The 18,480-nt window shown below is 35.0% G+C and overlaps 1 protein-coding gene across 6 annotated transcripts in view; it reads left to right on the forward strand.

Moving 5' to 3' along the window:
• Positions 1-18,480, forward strand: part of VPS13A (vacuolar protein sorting 13 homolog A) — a 244,162-nt gene that overhangs the window by 169,690 nt on the left and 55,992 nt on the right. For all 6 annotated transcript variants that reach the window (XM_079927399.1, XM_079927403.1, XM_079927398.1 and 3 more), the window contains 7 exons: positions 1,623-1,905; positions 3,883-4,278; positions 4,542-4,646; positions 4,767-4,913; positions 9,528-9,656; positions 10,269-10,402; positions 15,409-15,538. In XM_079927399.1, coding sequence (XP_079783525.1) covers positions 1,623-1,905; positions 3,883-4,278; positions 4,542-4,646; positions 4,767-4,913; positions 9,528-9,656; positions 10,269-10,402; positions 15,409-15,538 — 1,324 coding nt within the window. The remainder of the gene's footprint in view (positions 1-1,622; positions 1,906-3,882; positions 4,279-4,541; positions 4,647-4,766; positions 4,914-9,527; positions 9,657-10,268; positions 10,403-15,408; positions 15,539-18,480) is intronic.

Here is an 18,480-nt window from a genome sequence, read left to right on the forward strand (position 1 = left end):
AATGTAGTGTGCATGTTGGAATATGAAATTTGAAAGGTTAAGTCCACATTGGGGTAGTTGCTCGCTCATTGTCTTGCCCCATTTATATAAATTTTATCTTCATCTTTAATATCTATTTCTTTCTTCCTCTCTCAGACCATTTGGTGTTCTTCTGTTTTAAGACCATTTAATGCATCAGCTCTTCTCACTCAAAACCTCTTGCCATTGATCATCTGTCTCTCATGTTTTCTCTTCATTCATTTCTTAAACTTTCCTTTAACCTTGCATATGTCTCTAGTTCAGCTCTACCCTTCAGAAACAAAGCTTTTGGGGAAAATTGTGACCTCTGGAAAACACTCTGCAGCCAGTCTAGAAAGAGTTAACCACACTCTTCATGCCCTTAGTCTTCAGTATACATCTGGGTTTTTTTTGAGGGGGGGTACCGATCACAGTGCAGTAGTTATCTTTTAACATTACATTTCCCATGTGATTGGTATCTCCTTAAGAGTAAAGAATGACTTACTCATTTGTTCATTTTCAGTTTTACCTTCTCATTGGTAAATAATAGTCCAATAAATGTCTTGATGGAAAAAAAAAGAAATTTCAGAGAGAATGTAGAAGTAAAATAGGCTAAATCTGATAACTGATTTTACAGGTAACTATATCTATGTATGTAAGGGGGGAATAAGGAAGAGTTAATATTATTTTATAGTCCAGAGTGCCAATAGCTGGAAGTTCCTGAAAAAAGGACACACAGAGAAGTGGGTGTGGAGGGTTCAGAGTTCAATTTAGCAATTTAAGGCACCATCCGACATCATTACAGAAATATGTAGTAGATATTTAAAATTTTGGGGACTAGAGCTTAAGAAAACAATCACAGCTAGAGATAGTATTGACACTTGTCACACAGTAAGGGATAGTGTCACAATTATAGGTAATTAGTTTTACAAGTATAAAAATACTTAAGTGTTTATACTTGGACACACCTTAGGTTTAAAAAAATTATTAAACCCAAAGTACATTTGCAATGTAAACAAAGAATGTGATTTTTAAATATAAGGATTAATCATATGTGACACCTAATAATTTTATTACTGTCTTCTTACAACCACTTCTGCAACTATGCTCAACATTTCTGTAAAGCTAAGTATCTATTGAAAGCTTTCATTTGATTAACCTTGAATACCCGGTGATTAATTTTTCAGTAGAAATATATTTTTGCTTCACAAACTCAATCATGGTATGTACTTGGGACCGCATATTCCAGGAAAGCCAACTTCTTTAAGTTAAGTGTTTAAGTCACAGCTGTATGTGTGTGTTTTGCATATATGACGGGTATGATTACGTATTTTCTGTGAGAAACCAGTTATTATCTTGTAAACATACTTCTAAGACAGCAAGTTTGTAAGAAAAATATTCTTCTCTTGGAAGCCAAATAACTTGATTGGTTTCCAGAAAGTTAAGATGGAAATTGGTATCTGTATGTCTATCTTACCTATCTCTAAGAAGAATGTGAAAATATAAAAATTTATTACAATAGTATGGAGGGAGATAATTTCATTGTTCTAAAGCTGTAATCAAACAATTAAACATGTATTTTCTTTTAAAGCATTTTAAAATGTATTTTTTAATCTTTTATGTAGATCACTCCTTTCCCTGAAGCCAGAAGATGAGGACTATCAAATGTGTGAAGGAATTGATTTTGAAGAAATTATAAAAAATGATGGCACTTTTCTCAAGAAGCAATGTAGATCTATAAACCCTTCCAAGAAGCCATTTATCATTAATATTGTCCCAGAAAAAGATAATTTGACATCTGTGTCAGTGTATTCAGAAGATGGTTGGGACTTACCATATATAATGCATTTGTGGCCACCTATTCTACTCCGAAATCTTCTTCCTTACAAAATTGCTTATTATATAGAGGTATTCTGGAATTTTTTAATGCCCTCCTGTCTTTGATTTTGTAGCTTTAGTTATTTAAAGTTATGAACAATAAAACAATGTTTTAAAATTCTAATAAAAATTATAGTACTGGTGAATAGACAGTACAGATATTCTTCAAATGGAAAAGAAATGTTTCAGTCATGTTATATGAAAGAAGATTAAAAAAATTTTTTTCCACTGATTTACCTTAGGAATCTGGTTACTAAGTTGAATATAATTCATACACACAAATATGATATGCCATTTTAAAAATCATTTATGAAAGTAATAGATATTCCTGTAGAAAATTTTAGAAAATAAAGATTATTAAGATTGTCTATAATCACATTATCTGAAGGTAGCACTTCTGATGAAGTTATCATTTCAGTTCTAAAATATATATTTTTCAGTCTTTTCCATGCATGTATATTTCATGTATATTTAAAAGATGGATACTAACTTTTCAAACATGTATGAGAATTAGTATTAAAATGATAGTACTAGACTTAAAACTTGCTACATTGTATTATTCTTGTGCTAGTTTTCTAAAAGGACTTTATGCCCTATAAAGATGCTTTTTCTTTTAAATACTCTTTGTTTTAAGGTATTACATCTGATTCCTTCCTGTTGCTGTAACAGGAATATCTCCATCTTAGGATTTTAAGTAAATATTCCATTTGCCATTGCTTGTCAAATATAAGAAAGTAGTTCTTCATTGTAGTATATTATTTGTTTTATTGCAGTCTTTTAATTATTAATTATTGGGATTTACTCTGTTTACACTTTTCTGTTAAATTTTTTTCGGAGTGGGGGAGTGAACACATCTATGGTTTAAGAATATCTGTTTTCCATATGGTTGACAGATAACATAGTGGTTAAGAATTTACACTTTGCTGTCAGATAGATTTGAGATTGAATCCTACCTCTATCGCTTACTAGTGCTATGTCTTTAGGTAAGCTAATTTCTAAATCATTTGTCCAAGCCTATAAAAGGGGGATAGTAATAAAACTTTCATGATTGGGATATGGTGAAATCAAATTAAATAATGTTTGTAAAGGACTTAGCACAGTGCCTGACAGGCATATGGTTCCCATTTATTTACCTCTCCAGCACCACCAGCACTACTCTTCTATTTTGTGGAACATGTCAAGTATTGATAGCTTACCTTGTTTTTGCTTTAAGTAATTTAAAATCTTAAGGTGAAGAGATTCCCATGTTATAACAGGAGGGAACCAGATTAGAGTTGCTGGAAAAACAGGTGAAATACCCAGATGGAATGTCTATCTGTGTTGCATTTTAATAGAACTTTTAACTTGATGCTTTTAGGGATCACATTCTGTTTGCTAGTTTCCAAAGGATATGATCACTTTTTAGAAAGACAGTTTAGCTGCGGTGTGGAAAAGGGCTTAGAGGAGATAAGAGCAGTTAGGAGACTCTTAAAGGGAGAGGTTACAGTGACATGAACTAAGGTAATGCAAGTGTGAGTGGAGAGAAATGAACAGTTTTGAAAGCTACGTAAGATTCAGTATAAACAGTGATTGGAAATGGGTTATGAGAGTTTGTTAAAAATCAAAAATGGGAGTTAGTAGGGATTGCTTATTTTGGATTACATACATTTTTCATTATTTTGTAGTTTTTACAACTAAAATCACTAGTGGATAAGATTTTTGTTTTACTAATTATAGTGTTTTATAATCTTCATTAGTGCCAGCAGAATTTCACACTATATTATTTTATTTTATTTTCACAATAGTCCTTTGAAGTAGATCATTTAGACCATTTTACAAATACAGTAACTCAAATCTCAATTTATAGAAATTTATACAGTTGACAGAGTTAGAACATGAACATAAGTCTTCTTTTTCTGACAGAGGTATTTCAGAATCATTTGTATAGCATTTGGAATCATTAAATAGAATATTTTGGTGTATTATTCTGAAACATTAAAAATTTACTGTATTTTTTTTTTATTATAGGGCACTGAACATAGAGTTTTTACTCTACATGAAGGCCATTCAGCCCAGATTTGTACTGTACAGTTGGATAAAGCCAGGCTGCATTTAAAATTACTTGACTATCTTAATCATGATTGGAAAAGTGAATATCATATAAAACCTAATCAACAAGATATTAGTTTCATCAGTTTTACTTGTGTTACAGAAATAGAAAAGACTGATTTAGATATTGCTATCCATGTGACTTATAATACTGGCCAGACAGTTATGGCATTTCATAGTCCTTACTGGATGGTCAATAAAACTGGTCGAATGTTACAGTATAAAGCAGATGGAATTCATCGAAAGCATCCACCTAATTATAAAAAGCCAGTTCTCTTTTCTTTTCAGCCAAAGCACTTTTTTAATAACAATAAGGTATGTGAAGTTTTTTTGACTTTCATTCTTTATCTACTTATCACTCCTTTTTGTTTGTTTAGAAGAATAAAATATTATGAAATAGGTAGAAATAACATTTGTGAAATATTTGAGGTTAAAAAGATTAAAATTTAGTCTTGGGAAGGGTTTAGTGCATTAACAGTATAATATTAGTTTAGGCTAAAAAGCAAAAAATATATCAACTTAGGTAGGAATTTTTAAAGGTACCTAAATACTAATATATTTGAAATATTTTTTTCTAGGTTCAGCTTATGGTAACTGATAGTGAATTGTCAGATCAGTTTTCAATTGATACTGTTGGTAGTCACGGAGCTGTTAAATGTAAGGGCCTGAAAATGGAATATCAAGTGAGTTCATCTTATGCTCATCAGGAAACTTTTTTTAAGCTCTACTGAGTACTTAATTTTTATCAGGATGTTACGATAATGGAATAGCTTTTGAAATGTTGCTATTTTTTTTTCCTGTAGGTTGGTGTCACTATAGATCTTAGCAGTTTTAACATTACCAGAATTGTCACCTTTACACCCTTTTTTTTGCTTAAAAACAAAAGTAAATATCGTATATCAGTGGCTGAAGAGGGGAGTGATAAATGGCTCTCTCTTGATTTGGAGCAGGTGGGTAGATGAATTTCAAAAAGGTACCTCTTTAGATTTTCATTTTTCTTTGAAATTTGATACATGAAATCACTATGTAATGTTCTAACTCTCCACCCCCACCTCCCAATTTTGTTTCAGTTCCATGAACATTTGAGTATTTATTTGTACCAGAATAAACCAAGTAAATAATTTAATTATTAAAATCCGAACATTGTCATCTAGGAATGTGTTGCTTGATAATAGAGGTAGACATTTAATAATTACTAACCAAATGTCGTTAAATATGGCAGTAGAAGACTGGGTAAAGTATAAATGCAGCAAAGAGAAGGAAATTATTTATTCTCTTTAGGAAGCTGTTAGAGATGCCTGTATAGGGTAGGTTAAGCTAGTTATTTTAGGAAGACAGTAGTGTCTTAGGAATGAAATTTTGATTCTACTCTATCTGTAGCTATTAGGTCTCTGGGTAAGAGCTTTCTGAAAGACTGCCTGAGGTTAATAGAATACTTCTGAAGAAATTTTATTTTAAGTATGTTAGGATTATTAGAGAAGTGTTTGCTATTTATATTCATTATGCCTTTTTGCTTTGAAACCATCTTTCTGGAATCATTCTTCTTGATGTACCATCCTTTGGCATTTCCTTTAGAGCTGATTTGGAGGTAAATACCATCAGTTTGTGTTTATCCATAAAAGTTTTAATCATCACCTTTCTTTTATGATACTTTTTCTTGATAATCAATTCTATTTTTTTCTACATGTTGTAGCATTTATTATATTCTGGCTTCCATTTTTGTTGAAAATTCTGCTGTGCTTCTGTCATTTCTCTGGAGGTTATCTTTCCTTTTTCTCTAGCTGCCTTCACAGTTTTCTCTCTGTCTTTGATGTTCTGCAGTCATACTACTGTTTGTCTGCATGTGGGTTGCTTTGATATATCCTGCTTGAGATACTTTATTCCTAGACCTGTAGATTAATATATTTCATACCTTCTGTAAAATTTGCAGCTATTGTCTCTTTAAATACTACCTCTCCTCTTCGTCCATTTCCTCTTTCTGGGTCTTTAATCAGATTTGTTCTAGAACTTCATATTCTTTCTTCCATATATCCTATTATCTTTTTTATATTTTCTATCTGTATAACTCTTTGCTTCATTCTGGATAAATTCTACATATATATTTTCATAGATTTTCACTTTTACTATATATATTATACAGTATATATATATATATATATATATATATATATATATATATATATATATATATATATATATGCTATTTGAGCCTTCAACTGAGTTTTTTTTTTTTTTGCGGTACGCGGGCCTCTCACTGTTGTGGCCTCTCCTGTTGCGGAGCACAGGCTACGGACGCGCAGGTGCAGCGGCCATGGCTCACGGCGCAGCCGCTCCGCGGCATGTGGGATCTTCCTGGACTGGGGCACGAACCCGTGTCCCCTGCATTGGCAGGCAGACTCTCAACCACTGCGCCACCAGGGAAGCCCCAACTGAGTTTTTTATTTGAATAATTACATTTCTCATTTCTAGAAGGTGTACCTTTTTTCATGTTTGCCTGTTTGTTTGTTCTTTCAACAATATTTATGTGATACATCTTTTAACAAAACCACAAGTACCTGTCCTTGTGTAGTTTACATTTCAGTGGGAGTGTAGGGAAATCATTAAATGGATAATACTATAGTCAACTAGTAAAATACATAGTATGTTTAGAGGTGACAGGTCTAATAGGGAAAAAGGAAATAAGACAGGCTAAGAGGTGTTAAGAGTTCTAATGAGCAAGAAGTGGGCTATAATTTTACATAAGGTGGTCAAGGATAGGACTTACTGAGGTCACATTTGAACAAACTTGGAGAAAATGTGAGAGGTACACTTGTCAAGAGTTCAGCTGAGTTGGAGCTGAGATGCCAGGTACAGGAATAGCTGATAAAGACAACAAGCTAAAACGAAAGTAACACTCAGGACTTTAATTACTTACTGCAGTAGTATAAGTAAGAGGCTAAACTGAAGAAAGCACCACCTCCCCTTGTACCATTTTTCCTATGGAACAACGTTAGTTAGGGGTGAGGTGGATCAGTGAGGGTAGTGTCATTGTCAGGGGAGCCCTGAACAAATAGCTCTTACTGTTTTATGGATCTGGGGGTGGCAGAAAACAAAGGGGAAGGGCTAGGAATGGAAAAGTACTGAGCACCAAGTCAGAGTAGAGAAAAAGCATCTTGAAGTTCCGCCTCTCTCCTTGATAAAGAGGTGTTGCAGAGATTCTTGAGGAAGGCCTCTGCCAAAGGCCCTGGTAAAGAGGCCTCTGGACAAAGATGCCTGTAGTAGGAATGCAGATATTTGTAAGGGCATAGCTAGAAGTGGGGGCTGAGTTCTTGAGAATGCAGTGCACTGGCTGTGCACCTAGTCTGGTATGGGGAGGGCAGCTTTGCCCTGTGAGACCTGCCAGATAAAGGTAAAGCCTTTGTAATTACCAGTGGTCTGACCTGAAAAATTGCATATAGGTTTTTAGCCAGGAGCTGGACCCCTCAGCAGTGTGGATATCTGGGGAAAGAGCATTAAAGACAAAGAATCAGCCAGGGTAGGTGCCCTAAAATGGGAGAATATTTGGCATGGTTGAAGGATAGCAAAAGGGGCCGATATTATTGGAGAGGGAAAAGTATTTAGAAGAGAACAAGACATAACAGTGATAAAGAGTAATCATGCAGAACTTTGTGACACAAAACTTTGTGAATTACAAGGATTTTAACTTTTGCTCTGAGTGAAATGGAGAGAGCTATTGGAGGGCTCTGAACAGTGATTAAACACAGTATACTCTCAATAAATATTTGTTGAATGAGTATAGATTTTCTTTGGCAAATGTTTCATATGTGCTCATTAAGTCTGTGGATTCTTGGTTTGTTGGATGTAGAGCTCTCTATATATCTAGATGCCAAATTATAACTGCAGCTTTGTTTTACTCTATATATTTTCTAGGTATATTTTTTTCCATACTTTTATTTACAGTAGTTCTATGTCTTGCCTTATATGTCAATTGCAGATAAGATTATTGGGTCTTCTCTCTTTAAAAACCTAATCTGTAGCTTCTGTCTTCCAACAGTTAGTTTATATTTACAGTAATTGCAATTACAAATGCACAACAACTTATTTTTTATTTTACTTTTTGTTGCCAACTTCAGCTTTTCTCTTTTCTGTTTTTTGTTTTGTTTTGTTTTGTTTTTTAACATTTATTTATTTATTTTGGCTGCGCCGGGTCTTAGTTGCAGCATATGGGATCTTTGTTGCAGCATGTGGTCTTATAGTTGTGGCATGCAGACTTCTTAGTTGAGGCATGCATGTGGGGTCTAGTTCCCCAACTAGGGATCAAACCCAGGACCCCTGCATTGGGAGCCCAGAGTCTTACCCACTGGACCACCAGGGAAGTCCCTCAGCTTTTCTTAAGATAAATTTCTTTTGCTAATTTAAAATCTTCACATTTTAATTTTGGCTTACAGTAGTGAACCTTAACTTAAAATGCATATTTATGATTATTAGCAGTGTTGATTTGTAAGGAAGGCTTACAAATAAGCAAGGCTTGAGGGTTTTCAGAGAGCACATCGTTTTTAGTCTTCTCAGTTCCTCCTGGGAAATATGCTTGGATTAGTATTGCTACTGTTTTGACTCCCAGATAAGTTTCCACTGGGTTGCAAGAAGCTTCAAGTGGGAATTTTCTCAGCCTGTTATAGCCTTAACCATGTGCCATGTCTAGTTCCATTATCTACTTTTTATGGTTGAATAAAACTGACTTTATCAAGCTAAGGCACTTGACTCAACCATCTAGCTTCTTCTACATTGCCCTCAGGTCATATGGTGATGATCATGATGAGCACATGAGCAGTCTCATTGAATTATGTGAAGTTACCAGCCTGGTCAGAGTCGCATCACACTAAGACCTGATTTACATAATAGTTTACAGACAAGGCTGGCTCTCCATTCCTGTTCTTTTAGCTCTTTTCTTTGTTTCCAGCTCCTGTTGTCTGGTCTTCTTTCTGGGTGCATTGACTGTCTCCTATTCTGTTAGTCTGGTTTCCAGATCACTGATGTCCAGGTGGTTTCTTAAGATTTTGAGCCTGTTTTCTACTCTGAACTTTAGACTTTAGATACTTCTCTTGGTTTTTGCTTTTGTTTTTGCTTTTTTAATCCTTATTTGACTTCCAGGACTCTGGATTTAATATATGTCCTGACTTGACATTTGTGTGTACTTTGACTACTGCTTAATTACTAAGTGATGCCCACAGCCCAATTATAACTTTTAGTAACTGAACATTCCCCTGTTTTAAACTGATCACTTGGCTCAGTTTACTTACTTTTTTTCAATCCATCTCTAGATCTGGACCACACTAACGCCTCTTCACAGCACTCTATCAATAGCTCTTCAACTTACTACCCATTACTGCTTGTGTTCAAAGTGCCCCCAAGTGGCACCCCATCTTGAAGTCAGCAGCTTATAGCTAAGCAGTCCAGTAACGAGAGCAGTGTTGAAAGAGGTTTAAGACTATTTTAAGTCTACTCTGATGGGTTTATTAAAGTGATAAAGGTCTTTATGGTGAAATCAGTTTTACTTAAATAAATGTATGTAATATATGTTTTAGTGTATCCCCTTTTGGCCTGAGGATACTTCTAATAAACTTCTTATTCAAGTTGAAAGAAGTGAAGGCTCTCCCAAAAAGATACATTTTAACAAGCAAGAAAGTTGTATTTTATTGCATCTGGATAATGAGGTAAGTGATTCTTTTGTGTGTGTAGTTAGAGAAGCTAATATATACTTACTAATTTTTTTTTATTAAATGATTTTTTTTGTTTGTTTCACCAAAAATGAACAAACATTTCTCTTTGCAAAGGGAAAAAGTTCTAAAAGGAAGCAAGAGACATAAAACAATTTAACTGTTATATGGAAAGTTAGAGCAGGGGTCCCCAACCCAGGGGCCATGGACTGGTACTGGTCCTTGGCCTGATAGGAACCGGGCCGCACAGCAGGAGGTGAGTGGCAGGCGAGCGAGCAAAGCTTCATGTGCCGCTCCCCATGGCTCACATTACTGACCGAACCATCGCTCACATTACTGTCTGAACATTCCCCCCTCCCCGGCGCCGTTGGGGACTGCTGAGTTAAAGTGCCTAGAATACTACAATATACCACATCTTGAATTTGACCCATCTGTATATGATAATTGAGAGTCATGGTTTTCCAGAAATGCAGTATAAAATCCTGAATTACTTTCCAAATCATCAAAAAATATATTAAGTTATGAATAGTTTTTATTATTAAATGTTATTGGTTAATATTCTTTGGGCAATGATCACATTAGAGAATATTTTCTTTCCCTTTTTGCTAGCTTGGAGGTATCATAGCAGAAGTTAATTTGGCTGAGCATTCTACAGTTATTGCATTTTCAGATTATCGTGATGGAGCAGCTCCATTCCTGTTAATAAATCACACCAAGAATGACATTGTTCAATATAAGCAAAGGTAAGAAGATTATTACAAATACAGTATCCCCTGATTTTAGCAGAGTCTAGCTGATGAGACATTGACTTTATGATAATTTCCTAAGAGTATAAACACCGTTAGTGGCATTATGGCCATGTAAAACAATGTCCTCATTAAAAGAAAAAAAAAGTATACTGAAGTATGTAGGGTTAAAACTGACTTGAGATCTATAATTTACTTTTTTTAAAATTCCAACATAATTGACATATAACATGAGTTTCAGGTGTCCAACATAATGATTCAATATTTGTATATACTGTAAAATCATCACCACTATAAGTTTAGTTAATATCCATCACCAAACACAGTTAAGATTTTTTTTTCTTGTGATGAGAACTTTTAAGATTTACTCTCTTAGCAACGTTCACACATACAGTAGAGTATTATTAACTATAGTCACCATGCTGTACCTCGCATCCCCATGATTTATACATTTTATAACTGGAAGTTTGTGCCTTTTGACCACCTTCACTCATTTCATCCACCCCAACCCTGCCTCTAGCAACTGCCAATCTGTTCTCTGTATCTGTGTGTTTGGTTTTTTTGGTTGTTTTCTTTTTTCTTTTTTTGTTTTTTTTTAGATTCCACATATAAGTGAGATGATACAGTATCTGTCTTTCTCTGACTTGTTTCACTTAACATAATGCCATTAAGGTCCATCCATGTTGTCTCAAATGGCAAGATTTCTTTATGGCTGAATAATATTTCATTTTATATATACCACATTTTCTATATTCATTCATTCATCAGTGGACAGTTAGGTTGTTTCCATGTCTTGGTGATTATAAATAATGCTGCAGTGAACATGCATATAATTTTTGAATTAGTGTTTTCATTTCCTTTGAACAGATAATCCAGCTGCTGGATCACATGTTCTGTTTTTAGTTTTTTGAGAAACCTCCATACTATTTTCCATAGTGGCTGCACCAATTTACATTCCCACCAACAATACACAAGGATTCCCTTTTTCTCAGCATCCTTGCCAACACTTATTTCTTTTCTTGTCTTTTTGATAATAAGCATTCTAACAGGTGTGAGGTGATGTCTTATTGTGGTTTTGATTTCCCTGATGATTAGTGATATAATTTACTTTTAAATGCTTCAAAAACAAAAACGAAAAGAACTGAAGCAAGTATGACAAAATCTTGGTCATTGTGGAATCTGGTGAGGAAATTGTCAGGGTTTATCGTAAGAATTTTGTCTATTTTTGAAATTTGTTTTTAATGAACATAATGTAAATATTGATTCTTCAGATTTTTTTCAAACAGTAGATACCTTTTTCTTGCTGAGGCATGTAGGAAAGGAGCGCTACATTTTTAAGCTTTTCTAAAGACTATATTTATGTCTTGATATTTCAAGACTACTCATTATATCATTTGTTTCAATATACTGTGATACCTTATCCTCTTAGTACCACTACAATTTATGTAACCTTCTGTTCCTCTACTTATGTGTCCCAGGTTGTCTTGAATTTATTTTGTCTACTTTTCTTAGTTTGTTTTCATGTCACTTATCAGTGGGCTCATATTTATCAGTGCATTTATGCTTTTTTTCCACTGCTAACTGTACACTTAGAATCATTGACTAAAATAGGCATTGATTGAGTGAGAACCCAAAGCTTGAGCTAGCACATATCTAGAACTCCTCCTTGCCTATCAGTTCTCTCATTTGAGGAAGATGTTGAGAGAGAGTAGAGCCTGTTTTCTATGATTATCCATATTATAAAAATAATAAGTTGGTTGATTAAAACTGACAAAGGCAAACAAATGGTTTTTTTCTTATTTGTCCTTCAATTCACGTACCTCAACTAGCCTTTCCCAAAGAAACTGTCACAGAATTAAGACGTCCAAAAAATGATTTGGGTGACTATTTTCTCGATTCTCTCAAGGTTAGTACATAAATGGTAACATTCTAAGATACACAGGAGCTAAGTTAATTCTTTACATACTGTGGGTGATGTAGGGCATTGTAGCTTAATTCTCTGACATCTGGTTGAGCCTGGCTGAGGCTGAACTAGAGACTTCTCAGTCTTTTCTTTGGCCTTGACTTTGCACTGTTCTTCATAGTACAGTTCAGATATAAAGTGTCTAGAAATTTTATCTACTGCATTGTTACAGTTGTAAAAGTAAGGGATAAGGGAGAAACTAGAATGTGATCCTGTGTAGAAATTCTGAAACTTAAAAATTACAATTTTAATGGAAATTTATAAAATTAATATATAGATTAAAGCGTTTGTCACATTGTGTTGTTATTTTCTTGTGAGGTTAAGACTTGTACACATATATAGTTAACATTCTGAGGACTCTGGTTACTTTTTATTTTCTTTGAATTTCCTGAGATAAATTTTTTGTGTGTGTGTGTGGTACGCGGGCCTCTCACTGTTGTGGCCTCTCCCGTTGCGGAGCACAGGCTCCGGACACGCAGGCTCAGCGGCCCTGGCTCACAGGCCCAGCCGCTCCGCGGCATGTGAGATCTTCCCGGACCGGGGCACGAACCCGTGTCCCCCGTGTCGGCAGGCGGACTCTCAACCAGTGCGCCACCAGGGAAGCCCTCCTGAGATAAATTTGAGATGAATTTTTTCATGAGGAATATTCTGCAGTGAATTAAATAGATTAAAATTTATATGAATTAAAGCATTTCTAAATATTTTTAAACCAAATTTATCTGATCAACACGGTTACATTTGATATTTTTTCATAGAAAAATAAGGAATATAGGGCTTTTGTTTCCTCTGCCTTCCCTACCCTTGGCTTTTTTGTTGTTGTTATGGTTTTTGTTTCCTACATATAAAAATAACAACTGTCCATTATTTTTTAAAATTCTGTAGGAAAACTGTGAAAAGAAAAACATAATCCCTGGAATCCCAACACTGTCAGCATTTTGATTCAGTTATTTTTTTTACTATTGTTCTCTATCTGTTTATATTTCTGAATCTCTTGTTTTTAACAGCTATTGTGAGCATGTAAATTTGCTTCAAAAACACAATTTTCAATGAATGCATGATATTCCATCATTTAGATGCACTATAATTAAATGTTCTTCTGTTGTTGAGAACTTATTTTCAGTTTTATAATGTTAGAACCTGTTTGTCTTTTAATAAAAATGTTGAACCCCCCCAAAAAAAATGTTGAACCCATTTGTAATTCTTATAACAACTAATTTATAATTCCTTGCCATACTTTTTGGTAATATGGATTATTTTCTTCTAAGGATGATTTGGAAAATATACATTTAGTTTCTCTTGTAGATAATTATTTTGTGTTCTTGGAGATTTTGATGCATATTTTACTTTATTTTATTTTATTTTATTTTATTTTATTTTACTGCATCAGGTCTTAGTTGCAGCGTGCAGGCTCTTCGTCGCGGCGCATGGGCTTTTCTCTAGTAGTGTCACACCGGCTCCAGAGTACGCAGGCTCAATAGTTGCGATGCACAGGCTCTAGAGTGCGTGGGCTCAGTAGTTGCGGCGTGTGGGCTTAGATGCCCCGCAGCAGGTGGGATCCTAGTTGCCCGACCAGGGATCAAACCCATGTCCCCTGCAGTGGAAGGCAGATTCTTAACCACTGGACCACCAGGGAAGTCCCAATTTTGATGCATTTTAAATTTTGAGAGTGAAACAGTTATCTGCTAATTCATCCATGAAAAATTTGGAGTAGTTTACATTTTCTTTAATTTCTCTTTCCAAATTCTCAGTTTCTTATCAATATAATTTGGGATTTTTGACCCAGATGAATATAAAATGGTTAGTTTTTCAAAAATATGTTCTTGAAGGTATTTGCATTGATTCATAGCATATTAACAACAAGTTAATTTATTTGACTGGTTTAGTTGTTTAATATTTCTACATCCTAGTTCTTAAAATTTTATTTTTAGTCATCTCTGGCTTGGTTGGAAAAAGCAAGAGTTTGTGGATAATAGGTTATGCTATTGCTTATTTGAAAATGTCTTTCTCTTGCAAATTAACAATTTGACAGAAAATTTTAAGTCATAACTTCTTGCCTCAAAATTGTGTAGCCATTGCTCCATTGTTTTCTGGCATTCAGTATTACAGAAAAGTGTAAGAACAGTCTTACTTTTATTTCTTCATGGGTAATTGTCCTAGATGTTTATAGGCAGGTTTTCCTCTATTTTCTTAAAATTTGAACATTTTACAAAGCTCTATCTAGGTTGATATTCTGTTTCCATTAATTTAGTCTGATACCCAATGAAGTCTAATCTGCAGAGTCAGCTTCTTCAGCTCAGAAAAGTTATATTTTATTATTTCTTTGGTTTGTAGCTTCTCCATTTTCTTTTGGGGAATCGTTTTATGAGTTGACTGAGTTTCTTAGATTTGTATCCCATGTCTTATGGTTTTTAGAAATAATTGAGCTGTATTGTCTTTACCACAGTAAAAACAATACTTTGGAAAGGGTCACCAATTAAATTCTCTTAGATTTGGTATAGATAAGATAAAGTAAGTGGAATAATTTTCTTTTATAATTAATTTGTATTAAAACAAAAGTTGACAAAGTAGTTTCAGCAACCTGGAGATATTTATTTCCTAAATAGGACAAATATTTCCCTTGAAATATTCTCATTATTTTCTCAGAAAACCACTTTTTTATTGTATAAGGAAAATTTTCAGTCTACTCTTTTTTTTTTTTTTTTTGCGGTACGCGGGCCTCTCACTGTTGTGGCCTCTCCCGCCGCGGAGCACAGGCTCCAGACACGCAGGCCCAGCAGCCATGGCTCACGGGCCCAGCCGCTCCGCGGCATGTGGGATCCTCCCGGACTGGGGCACAAACACATGTCCCCTGCATCGGCAGGCAGACTCTCAACCACTGCGCCACCAGGGAAGCCTGAGGAAAATTTTCAGTCTACTCTTAATCAGAACTATCACAAATCTCAATTAATGGACTCAGAATTAACGAAGTATTATTTTGGATTCTTTAAATGATCGTATACTTGCACTTACTTTAATGCATATTTTTTACTATTTATGTCAGTTCCCTCTGTGAAATAGAAGATTCCCTCCCTCCTGGAAAAGCAATTCTTTATACGTGGGCTGATCCAGTGGGCTCTAGAAAGCTGAAGTGGAGATGTGGAGAAAGCCACGGTGAAGTAACACAAAAGGATGTATGTACTGGATTGATTATTATGGTGTTCTCAGAAGTCTTTTATTTATTTATTTTTTAAGTTACTCTCTTTCAGCCTTACTAGTTTTGAGGCCTCTTTTGTGTTTCCACTTCTTAAAAACTGCAAAAGATTTTTAAAACAGTATTCAAACTTTAACTTAACCAGAAATGTTTAAAACTGGAAACAGTCTTATTTTGTCTGCCTTTTTATTTGCTTCTATTATGTTATAAAGGGTAAACTTAGGTATTTTCAGCATTCAATTTATAAACCAATATAAATACATTCTGTGCATTGAAAGTCATCCCAAGTCAATTTAACTTCTGTGAAGGATATTTAGGGATCTATTAATGAAAGAATTTACCTCTGGATGGCAAACTGTTGTTTTTTATAATAATAAAGTTAGGTATAAACATTCTGCAGTAATATATTAAATGACTTTCAGAAATTGTTTTATTAAAGTTTTATTGGTCTTTCAAAATTTATCTTAATTTGTTCCCTATTCCAGTGTCTTTTTTCTTGCCACTAGTTATTATTTCTCTTATCAAATGAGTATTGAACTTTTATTAATTTTTATGACTTTTTGTAATCTTTTGAGATGATTATATGTTATCTGGGCTTTGTCTTATTTGGTTGGTTTTTTAGTATTAGACCAACCTTGTATTTTTGGAATTGACTTGCTAATGCTTTGTTTAAGACTTTTGCTTGTATTCATGAGAGAAGTTGGCCTGTAACTTTCCTGCCTTGTAATGTCCTAACCAGATTTTGATGTTAAGGTCATTCTAATACATGCTGGGAAATATCTACGATTTTCCTGTTTTCTGGAAGAGCTTATGTAAGATTGGTATGATTTCTAGAATGTTTGGAATATTTGCTAGAGTTCACCAGTGAAGCCAAGCCATCTTAACCTGCAGTAGTCTTTGTAGGAAGGTTTTAAATTATGAATGCTATTTTATTATTAAACATAGGGCAATTCAGCTTTCTATTTCTACTTGTGTCATTTTGGTAAGAGGTTTTCTAAGAATGCTTTTATTTCATCTCTGTTTTCTAATATATTGATATAAATGTTTTCATAATATCCACCTTTTTATCTTTTAATATTTATGGGGATGATTCTCTTTTTCATTCCTAGCATAGACTATTTGTCCCTTCATTCCTTTTTTCCTGATAAGTTTTGCTGAGATTTTATTAGTTTAATTAGTTTCAGTTTAGTTTTGTCTGTCAGAAAACCATCAATTTGCTCTTTTGATGATCTCTTTTATACATTTGTTATCATTTTCACCTGTTTCCGCTCTAGTCTATATTCTTTCACCTTTCTTCTGTTTTAATTTGATAAGTTTCTTCTAAACTCTTGAAATAGATATTGTATTAGTCTGCTCAGGGTGCCATAACAAAATACCTTAGACTGGATGGCTTAAACAATGGAAATTTACTTCTAATGGTTCTGGAGGCTAGAAGCTTGAGATCAGAGTGCCAGCAGGGTCAGGTTCTGGTGAATCTGGTGAGGCCTCTTCGTGGCTTGCAGATGACTGCCTTCTTGCTGTGTCCTCACATGGCAAAGAGAGAGTGAGCGAGCCCTCTGGTATCTCTTATAAGGAAACTAATACTGTTGGATCAGAACCCTGTTTACACCTTCCCCCTCCCACAGGCTGTCATTTAACCTTAATAACCTCCATAAAGGCCCTATGTCCTAACACAGTCACATTGGAAGTTGAGACGTTAGCATGTGAATTGGGGGAGGGGGCAAATGAGTTCATAGCAGACACCTAGATCATTGCTTTTTAGACTTTCTTCACTTCTTATTTCAAGTCACTTAAAGTCACGAACTTCCTACCAAAAACAGTATTAGTTTTATCTCACAAATTTTCCTGTGTTTTATGTTACTTATTTTTTAGTTAAAAATATTTTCTAAATTTCATTGTGACTTATTTTTATATTTTGGCTTCATGGTTACTTAGGTTATCACTTTTCAGAAGTATTTTCTAGTTTTGTTTGTTTATTTCTAACTTAATCCCACTGTGACTAGAAAACATACTCTGATTCAATTTTTTGGAATTTATTGAAGTTGACTTTGTAGGCCAGCATGTGGTCAATTTTTGTAAATATTTTATGTGTATTTGAAAAAAATATGTATTCTGTAGTTGTTGGTTACGGTATTCTATGTGTTACCAGGTCCAAGCTCACTCTGCTCGCCACACGACAGGCCAGTAAATTGGGAGGTGTTTATAAATTTATTTATTTATTTATGGCTGTGTTGGGTCTTCGTTTCTGTGCGGGGGCTTTCTCTAGTTGCGGTGAGCGGGGGCCACTCTTCATTGCGGTGCGCGGGCCTCTCACTGTCGCGGCCTCTCTTGTTGCGGAGCACAGGCTCCAGACGCTCAGGCTCAGTAGCTGTGGCGCACAGGCTTAGGTGCTCCGCGGCATGTGGGATCTTCCCAGACCAGGGCTCGAACCCGTGTCCCCTGCATTGGCAGGCAGATTCTCAACCACTGCACCACTAGGGAAGCCCTGGGAGGTGTTTGGGCAAGGAATAACGACTTTATTCAGAATGCCAGCAGACTGAGAAGATGGCGGACTAGTGGCCCAAAAAACCGTCTTGTTGGGATCTGGATGCCAGTTTCTTTTATAGAACAGAGAGCGGGAGGAGGTTAGGAACTAAAGTAAAAAGCCCATTTATCTTGCAAAACATCTCCTCACAGTGGCCTTCATTGGGGAGGGAATGTGTTAGTTTCTTCTTTTCTGCAGCCATTCACAGGTGGGCAGGGTCAGATTGTCTCCCTGTGAGCTGAACAGAGGTACTTTAGTTTAAGGTTCAGGCAGAGAGGCAGGGTTCCCTGAGGCATGCCATTATGTATGATTATAATAACAAAAGCAGCAAAAAGCAAAGGTTAAAGTCAAAGAAAGAGATCCAACATGGAGTCAAAATCGGCTGTTCCCTGTTACAT

Source organism: Stenella coeruleoalba (genome assembly GCF_951394435.1).
Source record: "Stenella coeruleoalba genome assembly, chromosome: 7".
Lineage (NCBI taxonomy): Eukaryota > Metazoa > Chordata > Mammalia > Artiodactyla > Delphinidae > Stenella > Stenella coeruleoalba.